At 44.4% G+C, this 20,440-nt stretch overlaps 1 protein-coding gene across 7 annotated transcripts in view; it reads left to right on the top strand.

The window, feature by feature from the left end:
- The window catches only part of LOC137347240 (transcription factor HIVEP3), a 388,796-nt gene that overhangs the window by 358,750 nt on the left and 9,606 nt on the right, over positions 1-20,440 (top strand). For all 7 annotated transcript variants that reach the window (XM_068011525.1, XM_068011522.1, XM_068011523.1 and 4 more), the window contains one exon: positions 12,528-12,626. In XM_068011525.1, the coding sequence (XP_067867626.1) occupies positions 12,528-12,626 (99 nt within the window). The remainder of the gene's footprint in view (positions 1-12,527; positions 12,627-20,440) is intronic.

Raw genomic sequence — 20,440 nt, 5'->3', positions numbered from 1 at the left:
ACCAACTGCACCCAACCCCCGGGGGCCCCCACAGCTTGCCTGACCTGTGCCCGACCTATACCATTGGAACAGCTGAGGGGCAATTGCATGCATGGTGACGATCTCAACAATACATGGCAGTGAGATCCAGGCCCACTCTGTGTCTGCTGACTTCTGCAGTAATGGGGGAAGGGGGTGTGCCCCAGGGCTAGGAAGGATGGGGGGAGGGGGGGGAGAGGGGGTGGTTAGTGAGAATTCAGTTCGGCTTCTAATCACCACAACAACAACTGGCATTTATATAACGACATTAATGTAATAAATTGTGCTAAGGCACTTGGCAGGAGTACTATCAAACAAAACCAAACAACATAAGGACATTTTTAGGACAGGTGCCCAAATGCTTAGTCAAAGAGGTAGGTTTAAAGGAGCATCTTAAAGGAGGAGAGAGAGGCGTAGAGGATTAGGAAGCGAACTCCAGAGCTTAGAGTCAAGGCAGACAGAAATTGGGGATGCGCAAGAGGCCCGAACTGGAGGAGTGCTGAGATTTCCCAGCCCTGCTAAAAAGTAAAAACTGTTGCAACATGAGGCAACACTTTGAGCAGATGAAGGAATAGGAGAAACCGATCTGCTTTTCCTGACTGCGACCCTGAATTAGATTCAATCAAATCAAACCGAATGCTGATTAATTTTAATTGGTTTTTGCCTCAATGTCCTGAGCTAACAGTTTGGCAGATGTGGGATGGATAAGTTGAAGGAAGTTAGTGTTGCATGGGATGTTGAAGGTGCGTCAATTAACTCCTTCAGAAAGGAACTGGATACATCTCTGGGATTGGAGGAGATGAGACGGGTACAAACTGAGAACGTGGGAATTTCTGTTAAGGAAAGAACTTAATGGGCGGCACAGTGGCGCAGTGGTTAGCACCGCAGCCTCACAGCTCCAGCGACCCGGATTCAATTCTGGGTACTGCATGTGTGGAGTTTGCAAGTTCTCCCTGTGTCTGCGTGGGTTTCCTCCGGGTGCTCCGGTTTCCTCCCACAGCCAAAAGACTTGCAGGTTGATAGGTAAATTGGCCATTATAAATTGCCCCTAGCATAGGTAGGTGGTAGGGAAATATAGGGACAGGTGGGGATGTGGTAGGAATATGGAATTAGTGTAGGATTGCTATAAATGGGTGGTTAATGGTCGGCACAGACTCAGTGGGCCGAAGGGCCTGTTTCAGTGCTGTATCTCTAAATCTAAAAAATCTAAACTTGCATTTATATAGTGCTTTTCACAACTTCAGGATGTCCCAAAGTGCTTTACAGCCAATGAAGTACCTGTGAAGTACTGTCACGTTGTAATGTAGGAAATATGGGGGCAATTTGCACACAGCAAGCTCCCACAAACAGCAATATGTTAATGATGAGATAATCTGTTACACAGTAATGTTGATTGAGGGATAAATATTGGCCAGGATACCAGGGAGATCTCCCCTACACTTCTTCCAAATAGTGTCCTGGGATCTTTTACACAGCCTGAGAGGGCAGTCCAGACCTCAGTGTAATGTTTCATCTAAAAGTCAACTAGTCTCACAATGCAATGCTGCAATGGAGCACCAAGCTGGACTTTGAGTGACTTGAACCCACAACCTTCTGACTCAGAGGCCGGATTTTACGCACCCCCCACCCCTCCCCCCCCCGCAGGAGCGGGCTGGTGGCGGGGGTGAGGGGGGGTGGGTGGTGGTTGGTGTCGTAAAATTGAGTGGGAGTGGAGGCCGTCTCGACGCCTTCCTGCCCTTGCTGAAATTTTACGAGGGGTGCCGCGATGAGAAATTGCCCGCCCGCCCCAGGCTAATCATGGCCCGTAAGTGGTTAATTAACAGCCACTTAAGGGCCAACTCCTGCGCCGCTGCCCTCCTGATCGGGTACCCTGTGCTCCACAGAGGACCCCCACCCCACGGCCCAACCACCTCCGTTGCACAATATTCCCCCCACCCAACCAACCTCCTCCCGCCCTTGTCTCGCCGGGGCCCGGGCGATTGTACCTGCAAGGCCCCAGAGACTGACCTTTTTTTCCGGGCCAACGTCAACGATCCTGCTGGGGCTGGGTGCAGTCCCATCAGTGGCCACCACCCCCGGTGGCACTGCTGGGACTGAGAGCTACTGGCCCGCTGATTGGCCAACAGCTCCATTAGGTGGGACGTCCTGCCTAAGAGGGGAAGTCCTGCCCAAGGCTAGTTAAGGGCCTGTGGAGCATAAAATCCTAGCGTGGCTCCCTAGGCTCGGCAGAGGCGGGCTCGCCCTGACTTTTTGGCCAGTGGGCGGGGCCTCCCACCCAACGTAACATTCCAGCCAGAGGTGAGAGTGCTACCCACTGACCCAAAGCTAACATCGAACTGCTCCTCCGCAAAAAAATCCCATGCAGTCATTTCCTGTTTCAGGGTTTGATCCCGCAGCCCAAGGCAGGTGGATGGAGTTAAGATACATATCAGCCATGAATCTCATCGAAAGGCAGAACAAGCTAGTGGGGCTGAATGGCTGCCTCCTGTTCCTATAAATCGGATCCACTTCCTCCCAGCTGTTGAGCAGTGTTTCTTGACTCTGAGGTTTGCATTGCTGGCCAAAAAGAGAGGGAATAGTATAGTGCCATAAAGCAATAAATTGAAAATCTCAGAATATATTTTGGAAAGTAAATATTGAGTTTCCAGTTGATAGTCCTTTTTGGAATACTTGGCAAACTGGAAGCAAAATCCAAACAGATGTTTCAGGGAATTTGGTCTTTAACCTGAAGGCACTTGCTGTTCTAATACAAGGTATTTCGTACTGGTTTGTTAACTGAGAGGCCCACCTGCCCTTTCTAGAGAAATAATTTTCTTTGGCAGTTCTGTCCATCTTGTGGGTGGCACGTACGGAGGAACTGCCGGCCCCTATTGATCTGTGAGTTCCCAGAAATTAGCACAAATTATTAGCTTTGCGTAACTCTCTCATAACTGCAAGCTTTCCTCTTGATTGCTGCCAGAGAATTCTGCCCTACATTCACAGATGATTGCATAATTGCTGTTTCTTCCCCTGGTCAATATACTTTACTGTGTCTATTTCGGGAAATATACACTTTCACGGCTGTGATTCTGGTAACAGCATAAATAATGAGAGTAAAGAAAGGAAGACTTTGCATTTATATAGCGCCTTTCACGACCTCAGGACACCCCAAGGTGCTTTACAGCCAATGAAATACTTTTGCCGCATGGTTACTGGGGTAATGTAGCAAATTCAGCAGTCAGTTTTGCACACAGCAAGATCCCACAAACAGCAATGTGATAATGACCAGATTATCTGTTTTCGTGATGTTGATTGAGGGATCAGTATTGGCCAGGAAACTGGGGAGAACTCCCCTGTTCTTCTTTGCAGTTGTACCAGGGGATCTTTTGCGTCCACCTGCAAGGGCAGACGGAGCCCCTGTTTAACATCTCATCTGAAAGACGGCACTTCCAACAGTGCAGCACTCACTCACTACTGCACTGAGAGTGTCAGCCTATATTATGGGTTCAAATCTCAGGATTGGGGTTTAAATCCGCAAATTGCTGACTCAGAGGCTACCATTGGGCCAGGCTTATACAAAAGCTCAAATAGTTTTCTGAATATCATTTCCATACACTGAGATTGAGTGAGTCTTTGTACTTTGTATTGCTCCAGTGCTGGAATCACTAAGGCCCAGTGAACCTTCTTATTTATTTATTTTATTTTTTATTTATTTAGAGATACAGCACTGAAACAGGCCCTTCGGCCCACCGAGTCTGTGCCGACTATCAACCACCCATTATACTAATCCTACATTAATCCCATATTCCTACCCCATCCCCACCTTGCCCAACACCATCAGCAAATCTGGCAAGCGTGGTTTGGGGTTGCCATTGGCTGCATGCTGGGAGAACCGGCATGCCGCCAACAGGGAATTGTGAACTCAGCTTCGCTCATTGGCGGATAACTATTTTCCGCACACTAATCAGCTTTTTACCTGTGGTTTTATACCGTAGGTTTGGGACCAGTTCTTGCAAAGTGCAACCCAGGAGAGGGCGGCACCCAGTTACTTCGGCACCTCCTGGACACTTGGGGACATGGTGGTAATGTTACTGGATTAGTAATCCAGAGGCCCGGACTAACGCTCGGGATACATGAGTTCAAATCCCACCATGACAGCTGGAAGAATTTAAACTTAATGAATTAATAAATCTGGAATAAAATGTTAGTTTCATTAATAATCATGAAACTACCGGATTGTAGTAAAAACCCATCTGGTTCACGAATGTCCTTCAAGGGAGGAAATCTGCCGTCCTGACCCAGTCTGGCCTACGTGTGACCCATAGCTTCTGAAATGGCTTAGCAAGCCACTCAGTTCAAGGGCAATTAGGGATGGGCAATTAACGCTGGCCTTGGCAGTGACGCCCATATTCCAAGAATGAATTTTTTAAAACTCGCTCCAAGTGCATGTGGGACTACTGACCTGTATCTGAATGCCAGTTAAGTTTTTCTTGGTAGGAAAGAGGGGCCTCTAGTCATTCTACAGCAGGTGCCAACTCCAAGCACAGGAGACTACCATCAGGTGGGAGGCCCACCTTCGCATCTCTCCAGATGCCCTCCTCACTTCTTTGCATGTTCCCAGCCCTCCCTCTGCTCCGCCTTCAGTCGTCTTTGCCCCACACTCTGGACTACCCTTCCTAAATCTCTTGGCCTTCTTCCCTCTCTCTCCTCCTTCAGAAGCCTTCTCAAAACATACCTCTTTGACCATGTTTTTGTTCACCTCCCTCAAAATCATCTGCTCCTGCTCGTTTTGCTTTTTTACACTTTGGGTGTCAGCCATGGTTCAATGGATAACACATTCGCCTCTTGTGTATTCAAGTCCTATTCCAGTGACTTGAGCACATAACCCAGGTTGCCACACCTGTTTCAGTAATGAGGGAGTCCTGTGTTGTTAGCAATGTCATTTTCTGGATGAGTCGTTAAACTGAGGCCCCATCTGTTCTTTTAGGTGGACGAAAAAGATCCCCTGGCACTATTTTGAGAAGCAGGGGAGTTCTCCCTGGTGTATTGGTCAATATTTAGCCCTCAACTAACACCTAAAAACTGATTATTTGGTCACTTTAACATTGCTGTTTGTGGGGTGTTGCTGAGCACATATTGGCTGCTATGTTGCCCTATGTTACAACAGTGACTACACTTCAAAAATACTTAATTGACTTTGGGACATCCTGAGGCTGTGAAAGGCGTTATATAAATGCAAGTCTTTCTTTGCTTTCTTTTCTGTGAAGCACCTGGGAACATCTTGCCAAGTTAAATGCACTATAACAATGTATGGCCTTGCCATTGAACACACTGTAGACATAGCGTGGAAATTTCCTTTGATCACTGAAATTGCACGTGCCTTCTTCCAGAGCACTATAACATACAAGAAGTCCCGCTATGTCTACAATATCACAATACACGGTAACAAGAGAAACATATAAATTCACGCTGCACACATTTAAAAAGTTGCAATGCTGAAAGGCTTCACATTGACAGAAATTGTACAGTCCAAGGCCTGTAAAAAAGTTTAGTCACACCTGCCAGAAAATACAGGCTGGGGCGCTTTTCTCTAGAATAGAGAAAGCTGGAAGGTGACCTGATAGAGGTCTTTAAAATTCTGAAGGAGTTCAATGGGGTAGAGGAGATGTTTCCACTTGCAGGGAGACCAGAGCTGGGGACCATAAATATAAGGTAGTCACTGATAAATCCATTAGGGGATTCAGAAGAAACTTCTTTACCCAGGGAATGATGAGAATGTGGAGCTCGCTACCATATGGAGTAGTTGAGGTTAATAATAGCTAGATGAGGGAGAAAGGAATAGAAGTTGATGTTGATAGGGTGAGGTGAAGTAAGGTGGAAGGAGGCTCATCTGAAGCCCAATCACCGGGATAGGCCTGTTTCTGTCCTGTTAATTCTGTGATATTCTTCATGCCGCTGTGTGCCATGTGCTTTGAACCAGTGTTTGTGAGAAAGAGGCATCGTGTGGAATATACAGCATCATCTCTGAACTGGGCTGTAATGTTAAAAAAAAAATAAAAATGACTTCCCTCAGTGGGGTAGATTTTGACTTTGTGCTGTGGTGTAAAATGGGTCTGCAATAGTGAGTCAATGGTCTGTTTTGCATCTCTTCCCATCAGTATCATAATTGGCCCTTTTCCTGCCTAATCAGTTTCAGATTATTTCTCAGCAATTTACCTTCGGAGCTATCTGGATAGATCAGTTAGTAAAAGCATTTTCCTGGTCTCATCCTGAGCCATTAAAAAACCAGCAAGATCCCAGGTGGATGGAAACGCCATCAGCTCCAAGTTTCTCCCTTCAAGTCACATGCCAGCCTGACTTTGAAATATATCTGCTGTTCCTTCATCGTCACTAGGTCAACACTCACTTATATTAAATTAAATTGAGTACGGCAGTGCAGTGGCTATGTTACTGGGCGAGTAATCTTGCTCGACTAATCCAGAGAATGTACGTTGAAATCCCACCATGGCAGTATGAGCATTTAAATTCAATTTAAAACATTCCGGAAATCAAAAGCTGGTGCCAGTACAAGGGAGCATGAAGCTGTCGGATTGTTGTAAAAACCTAACCTATTCACCACTGTCCTTTGGGGGAAGGAAACCTACCATCGTTATCCAGTCCGGCCCACAGGTGACTCCAAGCCCACACCGCCCTGGTTGACTCTTCATTGCCCTCAGAATTGACCTGGCAAGCCCCTTAGTTGTATCAAACCCATATATTCCCTGCCTAACAACACTGTAGGAGTACCTTGACCACATGAATGCAGCAGTTCAAGAGGCAGGCCCATCACCATCTTCTCAAGGGCAATAAATGCTGACCTTGCATATATCCCTGTCAATCCTTATCCTGAGAGAACTCAGAGCCTCGGGGATTGAGTGTAATCCCTTTACATTTGCTGCTTCACAGCAAAACTCACTGTCGACAGTCTGAGCACTGTTGATAACAGCCTGGCCCAGTAGGACATTGAGCCATATCAATCAGGAAGGTGCCATATTCGGTCCCTGGCCTGTGCTGAGTTAGCTGACCCTAGTCAGAGTTGAGTAATGACCCTTCAGTTGGTTTCAATTGCCCCGGACACAAGGGCCGAAAATTCTGCATTCTCTTTCCCTTGATCACTCCTACCCAGTGATCCCTTCTCAATCTCTTTACCAGACACAGATTGCTTCAGTTTTTTTCCCTCAAAAAGAACCGCACACACGCGATGGGCTGAATGGCCGCCTTCTGTGTTGTGTCATTCTGTGAACTGGCAGCTGTTGCCTTGTTTATTTATTTTTTTGTTGGTTAGTATTAAGAAAATCCAGTTTCTGGAGGATTGGGTGTAATTGTGAACTTGCAGGAATTGGAATCGCTTTGAGAAGTTGATGCAAAGCGGGAGCTCCACACAAATACGATTAACTTCCCAGCTATTAGTACAGCTGAGTGAATCAATCCGGGGCCTGGCTTTAGCTTCCATTCAACTGGTTGCCAAGAATGCAGATCTTGCAGGAATCTGCATTCCTTGTCTCCTGGGACAGCAGGTCTTCCTTCCAAAGGATTTGAGCCCAGAGCGATTAAAAAGCTACATCATATGGCGCAACATTATATGGCGCAGTCTACACTCTAGGGTGAACTTGGCAGCATTCCCTAGCCTCAGTAATGGGTAATCACACTTGTATGATATCACTTATTGAGGCAACAGAAGCACAAGAGGCAGTTTTTTTATCTACTCTGTGCCTCTGAATAACTCCTGTTGGCTACCAATGCCACCAGACTATATAAAAATAAAGGGAAACTCAGTAAAAGAGAGGAAATACTTCATACATAGCTGCTGTAATACAGTTAGCATTTGGTGCACAAAAGGTATTTAAAAAACATGTGCGTTAGTCATGGACATTGTCCTGTTGGCCTCGGTTATTGCCCAGTGACTCCTGCTGTGAAGTGCGCGTGCATGACCAAGTGTGTGTCCATGTGTGTGTGTGTACATGCAGGTCCACGTGTGTGTGTGTGTAAATAGTGCATTCCAGTCAGGATTTGGCTCAGCTCCCATGGAACAGGAGGAGGCCATTTAGCCCCTTGAGCCTGTTCCATCACTCAATATGATCATGGCTGATCTGCAATCCAAGTAAATATACCCACCATTGCCCCATATCCCTTCATACTTTTGTCAATCTCAGATTTAAAATTTACAATTGATCTGGCATTAATTGCTGTTTGAGGAAGAGAGTTCCAAACTTCTACCACTCTTTGTGTGTAGAATTGTTTCCTAATTTCACTCCTGAAAGGTCTGGCTCCAATTTTTAGATTATGTTGCCAAGTCCTAGACTCCCCAACTAGCAGAAATAGTTTCTGCCAGTCAACCCTTTCTGTTCCTCTTAGTATCTTGAAAATTTTGATCAAATCTCCCCTTAACCTTCTAAATTCCAAGGAATACAACCATAGTTTGTGTAATCTGTCTGGATAATGTAACCCTTGGAGTTCAGATATCATTCTTGTAAATCCTACGCTACACTCCTGTCAAGGCCAATATATCCTTCCTATAGTGTGGTGCCCAGAACTGCACACAGTAACTCCAGGTGTGGTCTGACCAAGGCTTTGTATAGCTGAAGCATGACTTTTACCCCATGCCTCTCTTCCCCCCCAACATGGTCAAATAGCCCAGTGACACACTTGAAGGTTGGTGAGGTGCAGAAAGGCTCTTTGCTTGCATGGAAGTGTATCCGTTCACGAATTTGAGCCTTTGGGAGAGGAGGGCGGGGAAAAAGGGAAAAACTCGAGATAAAAGCTAAACTCCAATAAATATATGTAGAGTAAAAAAATTACTTCTAAAATTGCTGCTGGTGTAGTGTTTAAAAAAAATTATTAGATATAGCTTTGTCACATATCAAAAATAGAAAGTTGTATTTCAGATTTCTAACATTCACAGTTTTTTTCTTTCTTGCTCATAATTACATTTCAGGAGGAGTTCCTGTCTGAAGGTAATTTTTCACTGAAAAACGAATTTGCATTTTTCCCCATTGTCCTTAAGCAGGGCAAACTGACACTGTTATTCTGCAAAGAGACAGGCTTGTATTGAATCCATATGCAGAATGTAAAGATCTTTTCTATCACAATGCTGGTCATGGTCACAAGCTAAATTAGTTCTGACAGTCTCAAATTGGGTTTCTGAAGAGCTGAGGGCCACAGTCACAGCAGAAATTGAGTGCTAATTTGACAATCCTGGTCATTGAGATAACCTGTGCCAGAGGGATGGAGATGTCACAACTGTGCATTAGGCATGTTCTTTGCTCCATGTGTTATTAGCGAGACCTTCTTTCTGAAATAAAAGGAGATCATGTTAGAATAGCACTCAGCAGGTCAAACAACGTCTGTGGAGGGAGGAACTCAGCTAAAGTTTCAGGTCAATGTCCTTTCATCAGAACCATTTTTTTTAACTGATACCAACCTGTGCCATGGCTGGCCTGAGAGTACATAATGATATCTACAGGTGAAAGACAAGTACAGATATGTTGAAACTTCTGTCATTCCTTACCTCTGTGAAGACATGTGGTGCAAAGAAGGTAGGAGAATCACAGAATGAAGCAGCACAGAAGAAGGACATTCTACCCATCATGCCTGTGCCAGCTCTTTGAAAGAGCTAGCCAATTAGTCCCATTCCCCTGTTCTTACCCCATAGCCCTGCAGATTTTTCCACTTCATGTATTTAAGCAATTCCCTTTTGAAAGTTATCATAGAAAGATGGATGGAAGCAGATTCAGACAGCACTTTCCAATCATCATAACTTGGCTGCATCAAAAAAAAATCTCCACTCCCCCCCTGGTTCTTTTGTCAATTCCTTTAAATCTTTGACTTCTATTAACTGACCCTCCTGCCACTGGAAACAGTTTCTCTTTATTTACTCTATCAATACTGTTCATGATTTGAAACAGTTCTATTAAATCTCCCCTTAACTTTGTCTGCTCTCAGGAGGACAACCCCAGCCTCTCTAATCTTTCCATGTTTGTGAAGTCCTGCATCCCTGATACCATTCTGGCTGAAATAAAATGCCCCTCTGCTGTAAGACTGCAGTTGATGAAAAATGAGCAGTACTTCCAACACCTGCTCCATTTGTAAATGGAGAGGGGAAATTCCGAACCCAGTCAGCAACAGTGGAGCAACCGTGTCTGGCTTTGAGCCTTCTGCCATAACTTTCAAATTTGGCAGGACTTAAGATTAGCAACATGTGATCGGCGCCTGTCGTACAACCGGGTGGGGTGCACAGCGGGCAGCACATCCCATATTTGGATGAGAGGTTAAACCGAGGTACTGTCTGCCTTCTCAGGTGGTCATAAAAGACCCTGCGTCACTTTCCGGCAGAAAAGCAAGCAAGCTTTCCCTGGAGCCTCGTGGGCCGATATTTATCCCTTAACCAACATCATTAAAACAGGTTATCTGGTCACTATCACATTGCTCTTTGTGGGATCTTGCTGTGCCTAAATTGACTGCTGCGTTTCCTACATTACAACAGCGACTGCGTTTCAAAACGTACTTCATTGGTTGTAAACTGCTTTGGGATGTCCTGAGGTCATGAAAGGTGTTGTATAAATGCAAGTTTTCTTTTATTTATATCACCAGTTTTATGTCCAGGGTCAATTTCAAAGTCACACTCTTTCTGGCTTTAGACATCCTCCAGTTTCTAGCAGATGTCACAGAAGTTAGCAGTGTAATACTCATACTGCTGGCCAATCCACTGGACTGAAGTGAAGGGTCAGAAGATACGCAACCCCTTCTGATAATAACCTGATCAGTGGTCGACTCATATGATTTTGGGCTGATACCACTTTAGGCAGGAAGCTAAGAAAATCCAATGGAAGGCTGAAATGCAAACAGAAAATGCTGGAAATACAGAGCAGGTCTGGCAGCATCTTTGGAGAGAGAAACAGATTTAATGTTAATTCCCTCTGCTCACAAATTCTCAGGTGCCTGTTAATGTGTTGCAACAATATGTGTGCTATTTTATGCAAATTTTAGCAACTACATTGATAATTAAATCCACTGATCTTTAACTCTTCAACCGTTACTTTATTGGACATAGCAGTGGAGTTTCAGCAGCAGTTAATGGCACCAGCCTTTCACTGAGCTTTACTGGTATGAAAGTTAAATTAGCACCAGCTCCCTCATTGGGAGAAACTTTCTCCTCGGATCTCTGATAGAGGAGTGGAACAGAAGGTTATACCGCAATAAAGGATGAGGATGTGAAGAATGAGTTTGAACTTGGGATTAGGTGGCAGAGGAACTCAGTGATATTTCCATGTAATCTCTTTTCAGGCACCCCAACTGCCTCGATATTATCAGAACTGTACACCAGTGATACACGACCTACTCCAGCATAGGAATCCATCTGTGTTGTAACAAAGACTGTTGCCTTGTTGTAGTGGTGTGCATGCTATTCCCTGCTAGTATTCCTTGGCATAAAACCAAATATGACTGAGGTGTCAGCAGTGGCTCAACTCATTGCACACTCACCTCTGCATCAGATGGTTGTGAGTTCACGTCTCACTCCAGAGAGCTGAGGACAAAATCTAAGCTGGCGTTCCCAGTGCATTTGAAAGTTCCGTCTTTCAGATGAGACATTAAACTGAGGCCCCTCCTGCCCTCTCAGATGGACGTGAAAGATCCTGTGACACTATTTGAAGAAGAGCAGGGGAGTTCTCTTTAGTGTCCTGTGTTTATCCCGGAACTAACATCACTAAAAACTGACAATCTGGTCATTATTTCGTTGCTGCTTATGGGATCTTCCTGTGTGCAAATTGGCTGTCACATCTCCTACATTGCAGCAGTGACTACACTTCAGAAGTAATTTATTGGCTGCAAAGCGCTTTGGGACATCCTGAGGTTGTGAAAGGTACTATATAAATGCAAGTTCTTTTTTTTGCTTTTACTGCGTGAAAATGAAACAATCTAAGTACAGAATGGGAAGTGAACTTGGATCCTTCTGCCTGAATGGATCATTGCCACATCACACAGTACATTTATTAACCCTTCCCTCCCCTAAGTCAGAGTGCTGAGGGGGAAACTTGTGCTGCACGTTGCTAAAAAGTAAACATTTAGATGTATTATTAGCATTGAAAACTGTCAAATCCGAATTGGTTTGCTGTCACAGAAGCTGTATTGTTAAAGACCAATGGGTTGTCAAAGCAGCAGGTTATCTTGCAGAAACCTCACCAGTCAATGGAAGATGGGCTGTAAAATAAATAAACAGAAAAAAACATTCTAACGACTGAGTCATTAGATCACAACTCTGCTGTTGCTGGGTGATAGATCAGCTTGCCTCTTCACCCAGCCATTGCCGAGCCACATTAGGCTTAGTCTCATTATGTTGATTTATGAAGTTTTGGAAGGAGAGTGCCTGAGGAATCGGATTAGCTTCATTGGGACGTTAATTGAGCAGAGACTGGCCATTTGCAGCCAAGCGGTAGCTGAATGTGATTTACTGCGTAGGCCCGGCTAAACTCATCACTATTTCTGTTCTTCAGGGAACTTGACGAAGCACATGAAGTCAAAGGCTCACAGTAAGAAGTGCCAGGAGATGGGAGTGACTGTTGCATTAATGGAAGACGTGGAATCTGAAGAAGGTACCTTAGGCATGTGGCGTCAGTTAACCCCAGCAAGAATATTTAATGATTTTCTTTAGGCTTTTAGTTCACTCTTCACTACGGCCTTAGATCTAACAACAGGGCTTGTCCTCTGGCAGAAATGGGTAACCAATCATTTTGATTGTGTGCATTCGTAGGTTATTTTAAAGGGCAAATCCCAAAGGACTGAATTGGATTTAGAGTCTGTTGGAAAATAGCAATGGGAATAACTGCACCAGTCACTATGAGCAATGGCTTGGAGTTAAAGTTCACTCCTTGGCATATGCAGCAAGTGTGTACTGCAACGTTGCCCCCTCCTACCCCATTAACCTTAAGTGCAGGCTGGGAGCATGCATTTTTGTAATCTGCGAACCCAGTATGTTACAGGGAGAAGCTAGGCGATCTTGTACCCCAGTGTAAATGTGCTTACAAAATTTCCCTCTTGGCATTTCTGATGGGATGCTAAGCTCGACCTTTTGGGACATGTGTACAATTTAATTGGAAAAGCAGTCAAGGAAATCCTTAAGCATGTGCTGCTGTTGGACAAAATGTAATGCAATGTATAGTTGACCAACAACAATTTGCATTTATATAGCACCTTTAACATGGTAAAACGTCCCAAGGTGCTTCACAGGAGCATAATCAGACAAAAGTTGACTCTGAGCCGAATAAGGAGATATTAGGACAAGTGATCAACAGTTTGGTCCAAGAGGTTGGTTTTAAGGAGCGTCTTAAAGGAGGAGAGAGGTACAGGTGGACCTACCTCTTTGACCTGTCCTAATGTCTCCTTATGTGGCTCGCTGTCAAATTTTGTCTAATTATGCTCCTGTGACGTATCTTGGAATGTTTTACCAGGTTAAAGGCACCATGCAAATGAAAGTTGTTTTGTTGGTGAACCTGAAGTATCCAAGCATTTTATTCTGCAGATCTGGTTAATAATCTCCCTATGCACGACATAGTTAGTTCGCATGCATGAAAATCTGTGCTGATAATCAACACGTCTGAACCAACACTTCATGGTTGCCATCAGCACAGAGTATTCCACAAGTCATTTAGAGACTTGGCTACACTTCTGTCAGAGGCCACCTGCCCATGAAATAAACTCACAGAGTGACTGAGTTCCAGACACTTTTCTGTCATGTGAATCATCAGCTGAGTAAGCTTGCGCTCAGAGAACAATATCTGACAGATAGCTCAGAAGTTACCAAATGTGCCAGACATATCTCAGTTGCTTTTGAACAGATGCCAGTGATGAGATAATACATCTGGTCATGAGTGGGGATTACAGTCAAAAGTCAGAGGATTGATTTTTAATTGCAATCAATGGTTAGCAGTTCTTCATTTTGGAGGACCTATAAGCGAGGAACTAAAATTTCAAAGATGCATTTGCCATCATCAGATCGTAACTTTGAGTTGAAATGGAATGGCTGCTGTATTTAGTTGAGGGAGAGATCATAGCCCCTCTACGGAATTTCGGGTTTCTGCTCCTGGGGGTATTGGGTTACCTAGGAACAGTGGATACAGAAAAATCAGGTTGGCACCATCAGGAGCTCGGCTTCTCACCACCCAAATTCCCTGTAATTGCTAAATCCAGACAATCTGCTACACTCCAAACGCACAAACCAAATAAACTGACGAGGGGTATTGAGACCATTGCCCCAGTCAATGAGTTGGAGGTGTGGAGAGATTTATGGTAGGACTTGCAGCAGTGTATTCTACAGTAAACAAAGTCTATTTAGAGTAAAGAACATTATGTTCTTAGAAGGAATTCAGTGTTGTTCTGACAGGCCCAGAACCTTCTGTTATCAGATGTGTTCCGAAGTGAAGTTCAGAGGTGGCGTCATTAAGGAAATGCTCGAGGTGAGATTTGTGATCAAAATGAATGCGGCAAGTTGCTGACTCATTTAAAAAGGTGCTTCTGGGACAGGTACATCAAAACAATGAGTAAACGTTTGATAAGCGTTTCAAGTCCCACTCCAAAATCATAAGTGCAAAATATTGGCTGACACCTCAGTGCAGTACTGAGAGAACATTACACTCAGGGGTGACGTCTTTCGGATGACAGGTTAAACAGAGGCCCCGTCTGCCCTCTCAGATGGGCGGAAAACTTCCTGCGGCATTCTTTCAAAGAAGAGCAGGGGAGTTCTCCCCGGTGTCCAGGACCAATATTGGCCAACATTTTACCGTTTCCACCACCGCCCCCCCCCCCCCCCAACCCCCAAACAACATCACTAAAACAGGTTATCTGGTCATTATGAAATTGTTGTTTGTGGGATCTTGCTGTGTGTACATTGGCTGCTGTGTTTCCCATCACTACAACACTTCAGCAAAGTACATCATTGGCTGTAAAGCACTTTGGGACGTCCTGTGGTTGTGCAAGAGCCAGAACTGACGCCAAATATAGTTAGCAGCTGTTCATGTTAGAGGATAATTATATAGAAACCACTGCTGTAGTCATACCCATCTCTATATTTCAATTGCCCTGAAACTCGAATCATCAGAGTTTTATAAAATGTAAGATTGATTCTGCAGCAACCCCAGTTGCCAAGTGCCTGGGGGAACCAACCTCATCACACTCAGCCGGGCAGCCCCAAAGTACCACAATCTGTGCTGATATCAGACAGGGCTGATGGACAGTGCTACCATTAGTTTCATCACCCATTGGGCTAGGATGGAAAGTGCCACTTATATGGAAAGGATCAGCTCGACTGTGTTGAACCGTACAGTTGAACAGCTCGACCTCCCGTGCTTGGCCAAGGAACTGGAGGGGCTGAAGGAAGAACTGTGGAGCCTTATCCCAGCAGAATGCAGGGCCTTCAGGAGACCAGGGAAGAAAATTGAGTGGCGGCAGAGATTTAAAAAGGTTGGGTTTGAGTTTAGATCAACAACAAAAACTTGCATTTATATAGCACCTTTAATGCAGTAAAACATCCCAAGGTGCTTCACAGGAAGGCTATTAGACAAAATTCAACATTGAGGCACATAAGCGGATATTAGTACAGGTGACAAGGAGGTAGGTTTTAAGAAACATCTTAAACAAGGAAAGAGAAGGAGAGAGGTTTAAGGAGGGTAATCCAGAGCTTAGGGCCTAGACAGCTGAAGGCATGGCCTCCAGTCGTCGAACACGGATTGGCAGATGTGCGAGAGGCTAGAATTGGAGGAACGCAGAGTTCTTGAAGGTTTGTAGGGCTGGAGGAGATTACAGAGATAGGGAGGGGTGAGGCTAGGCTGCATTGATTTAATAAGCACAAAACATCTTGGCCCCTTGGAGTTTATCAGGCCCATTAACAGGAGTACTGCGTGGACAAGGTTAGTATTTTGCTGTTAGATGTTTTCATTTCTGTGGCTGCCGATAAATAGAATTGAAAATTCGTACCCATAATGACTAAACCGGGAAGCTGTGGGAAGGTGGGTTAGCCTAAGCCTGTGGAATGTACATTGAAAGAATCGAATAGTTATTCTCAAGAGCGCTATACTGTTACTGAAGAGACAAGAATAAATGGAGCCTTTTGTTAACCACCATTATGGGGATAGAATTACCAGTAGTCTGTGTGGCAGTCGGTCATTAGTGGGCATGTGTGGACTGTCGGCGATCACAGCAATATCATAGAATTACATAGAATGTGCAGCGCAGATGCAGGCCATTGGGCCCAACTGGTTCATGTCTGCTCCACCACCAGCCTCCTCTACCATACTTCTAATTCTATTAGTATAAACCTTCTGTTCCGTCTCTGTCGTGTATTTATCGCAATTCCCCTTAAATACCTCTATGCTATTCACCTCAACCACTCCATGTGATAGTGTTCCACATTCTAACCACTCTCTGGGTAAAGAGGTTTAGGCAGCTGTTTGAACTATACTGAAACAGTGCAAGGGTGATCGTAGAGATGAGAGATACCAGTGAAACAGTTCAAGGATGATCGCAGAGATGTCGTGAATTAGTGAAACAGCGCAAGGGTGTAGTATACCCAGTGTCTCGTCAGTCGAGTGGTTAAAAACTTGAACGTGACAATAGACTGGTTTCTGAAACTCAGCCCAAGTGGGAAGCAGTCCAGTGGGAGGGTTTCCTGGGCCGCCCGTGCCATGTCGGAGTGAATTGTAAATTGGATTGCATTTCCAGACGGCAGGAAACAAAAACTTCTTTCCGGAGCTTCTGAACTTTTGTGCTGCGACACAGGGCTTAGAGCCAGGGGGGTGCCACATAGTTCTGGAAAGACAGCTTCATCCGTCAGAGGCAGTCGTGTGGGAGGAGAAGTAGTTCAAAAGATCAGTGGGTCGATGTTGGTTGCCAGCAGGCAGTGAAAACGCACGTCAATGTGAGGGGGGGTGTAATAGCTCAGAAGAGTTTCTGAAATGAATTTCATTGCTATGTTGGCAGTTCTTTTCTTCCAGCAGTGCAAGGGATCAGGTGAAATTCCTTTGCAGGCTAATATAATGCAGTTAGCTCAAACAGGTTAAGGAATGTGTTACAATGGCACGTAAAGGAACTTGGAAGTGCAAGGTCACTCACTTTGGATCCAAGTAAGACAAATCTGAATATTTTCTTAATGGCAAGAGACTAGGAACCATGCGCAGCAAAGGGATTTGGGTGCCTGTTACGACCAGGTGAGAAAGGGGTCTTGGGTTCCCGTTCAGCCTTCACCTGGTCTTACTGTAACAAGGTTTAATTTTAAACTCTTTTTTTTAGCTCCCCTTAGTGAATCTTTGTTCACTAACTTCCAGTTATAAGGCAAAGAAACTAGCCAAACAGATTTTCTTAGGTTTAAAGAAAAAAGGTTGAATTTTATTAAACTTAAAGGGCGGCACAGTGGCGCAGTGGTTAGCACCGCAGCCTCACAGCTCCAGCGACCCGGGTTCAATTCTGGGTACTGCCTGTGTGGAGTTTGCAAGTTCTCCCTGTGTCTGCGTGGGTTTCCTCCGGGTGCTTCGGTTTCCTCCCACAGCCAAAAGACTTGCAGGTTGATAGGTAAATTGGCTGTTATAAATTGCCCCTAGTATAGGTAGGTGGTAGGGGAATATAGGGACAGGTGAGGATGTGGTAGGAATATGGGATTAGTGTAGGATTAGTATAAATGGGTGGTTAATGGTCGGCACAGACTCGATGGGCTGAAGGGCCTGTTTCAGTGCTGTATCTCTAAATTAAGATACACTGCTGGGTTAGATGAAGAGAAGTGGGAGGAGGCTCATGTGGAGCAAAAACAACGGCATAGACCTGTTGGGCGGGATGGCCTGTTTCTGTGCTGTTAATTTATTCATTCATTCTCAGGTAGTGGGTGTGCTGGCAAGAGCAGCATTTGTTGCCCAAGCCTAATTACCGTCAAGAAGGTGGTGGTGAGTGCCTTCTTGAAGCACTGTGGTCCATGTGGGGTAGGTACACCCACAATGCTGTTAGGAAGGGATTTCCAGGTTTGGTCCAGCCACAGTGAAGGAACGGTGATATATTTCCAAGTCAGGATGGTGTGTGACTTGGAGGGGAACTTGCAGGCGGTGGTGTTCCCATGTGCCTGTTGCACTTTTCCTTCTGGGTGGTAGAGGTCATGGATTTGGGAGATGCTGTCGAAGGATACTTGGCGAGTTGCAGCAGTGCATCTTGTGGAAGGTACACACTGCAGCCACTGTACGTTAGTGGTGATGGGAGTGAATGTTTAAGGTGATGGATGGGGTGCCGATCAAGCGGTACGTGGATGGTGTCGAGCTTCTTGAGTAAAAAGTGTCTGCAGCACCAACCCAAAGATTCTGGGGAATTGCTCTGACATTGAGAGTTATAAATAGACATTGGAGGGATGGCCTGAGACTGGCTGTGAGTTTCCTATTGTGCATTTGACAGCAGAAAAGAGGGCTTCAAAGCACACTGATTCATGTCCCTGACAGAATAAAAAGGTTTGTTGCTTTTGGACAAGCAACCCGACTTTGGAATTTATCTAGCTGTTCCTGAGCTGTTCTGTTTTCTGTCAGTGTCCAGTGATAGATTTAGGCTGGGCTTTTTTTTTTAAAAAGTGAAGAAATTATTTTCTTTCATCACTTGACCTCATCTTTTATTCCATTTTCTCAGAAGCAATGCTAGGCTGGGCATATAGTATAGCCAGCATTAGAGAAGGAAGATTCAGTGATCTGGCACAACATTACAGTTATATTTGGAAGGAATCTTCCAGTAGCAACTTGGGGTTGGATTTTTTGCCCACACAAATTGTAGTGCACACTCAGTGCCTTTGATGTCCTGTGCCCGGCCAGAGAATGCCACCAAAAGGCAGAAAATATTTTCTCTTAGAAGATGTGCGTTGTAAAATTGTTGCTAGTTTTCACTCAGAGGTGTTGCAAGAAATTACAGGCCATGATTCAGAATGTCATCGCAGGACGAAGAAGCCACTTCAGAGGCATGAATGATTGTTCAGTAGAACTCATAGAAGTTGGATTAATTTCGGTGCTATATTTCGGAAATGCTCAGAACGTAATTGGTTATGTCCTAATTATTTATATAAAGAGCAGTGGTTTTCAAAATTCTCTAGTTAGTGAAGGGGAGAGGGGTTATGGTGGGGAGAAATCCCTTGCAAATATTGACAGTTCCAAGGGACCTCCTGTAAGTATAGGCATACATGCTCTTAAAAACTGGTGCAAGTCTTGATCAGTCACCTTGGATTTAGTCGCCTCTAAAATGAAAGCTTTCTGGGTGCTTTGAATATATTTGTTGTTACTTGTTTGTATGAAAGGGGTGAGTGTGGAATGTGGAATCTGTTTGGGTGGAGCTAAGAAACAGCAAGGGGAAGCAAACATTGGTAGGAGTTGTTTATAGGCCACCAAACAGTAGTGGTAATGTGGGGCATGGTTCATCAGGAGATTAGAGAAACATGTCGCATGGGTAATACAGTCATCATGGGTGATTTCAATCTACATATAGACTAGGTAAACCTAATGAGCACTGATACTGTGAAGGACAAGTTTCTGGAGAGTGTTAGGGACTTTTTCTAGAGCAGTATGTTGAGGAACCGACTAGAGAACAGGCTATTTTAGATCTAGTATTATGTAATGAGAAAGGGCTAATTGATAATCTTGTTGTAAAAGAACTTTTAGGGATGAGTGACCATAATATGATAGAATTTTACATTATGATTGAAAATGAGGTAGTTCACTCTGAAGCCAGGGTGTTAAATTTGAGCAAAGGAAATTATTAAGGTATGAAGGGAAAATTGGCTAAGATGAATTGGGAAAATACATTAAAAGATATGATAGTACATAGGCAATGGATAGTCTTTAAAAAATTATTACATAGTTTACATCTTCTTTTTCTTTCTCTTGGGCCTCCTTATCTCGAGAGACAATGGATACGCGCCTGGAGGTGGTCAGTGGTTTGTGAAGCAGCGCCTGGAGTGGCTATAAAGGCCAATTCTGGAGTGACAGGCTGCATAGTTTACAGCAACTAAATATTCCTTCAAGGCACAAAGGAAGTTAAGGATTGTATAAGGTTAAAAGAAAAGGTCTACAAAGTTGCCAGAAATAGTAGTAAATCTGAGGATTGGGAGGATTTTAGGAGGACCAAGAAACTGATAAAGAAAAGGAGAATAGAATATGAATGTAAATTAGCAAAAAACATAAAAATGGACTGTAAAAGCTTCTATAGGAATGTAAAAAGGAAACATTTGGCTAAGACAAATGTGGGTCCATTACAGGCAGAATCAAGAGAATTTATAATGCGGAATAGAGAAATGGCAGAGAAGCTAAATGATCACTTTGTGTCTGTCTTCACTGAGGAAGATACAAGAAATCTCCCAGAATTAGAGATCCAAGGGAGTGGGAGAATGAGGAATTGAAGGACATTA

The sequence above is a fragment of the Heterodontus francisci genome, chromosome 31 (assembly GCF_036365525.1).
Source record: "Heterodontus francisci isolate sHetFra1 chromosome 31, sHetFra1.hap1, whole genome shotgun sequence".
Lineage (NCBI taxonomy): Eukaryota > Metazoa > Chordata > Chondrichthyes > Heterodontiformes > Heterodontidae > Heterodontus > Heterodontus francisci.
The sequence above is the reverse complement of the archived record's forward strand: the minus strand, read 5'-3'. Positions and strand labels throughout refer to the sequence as shown.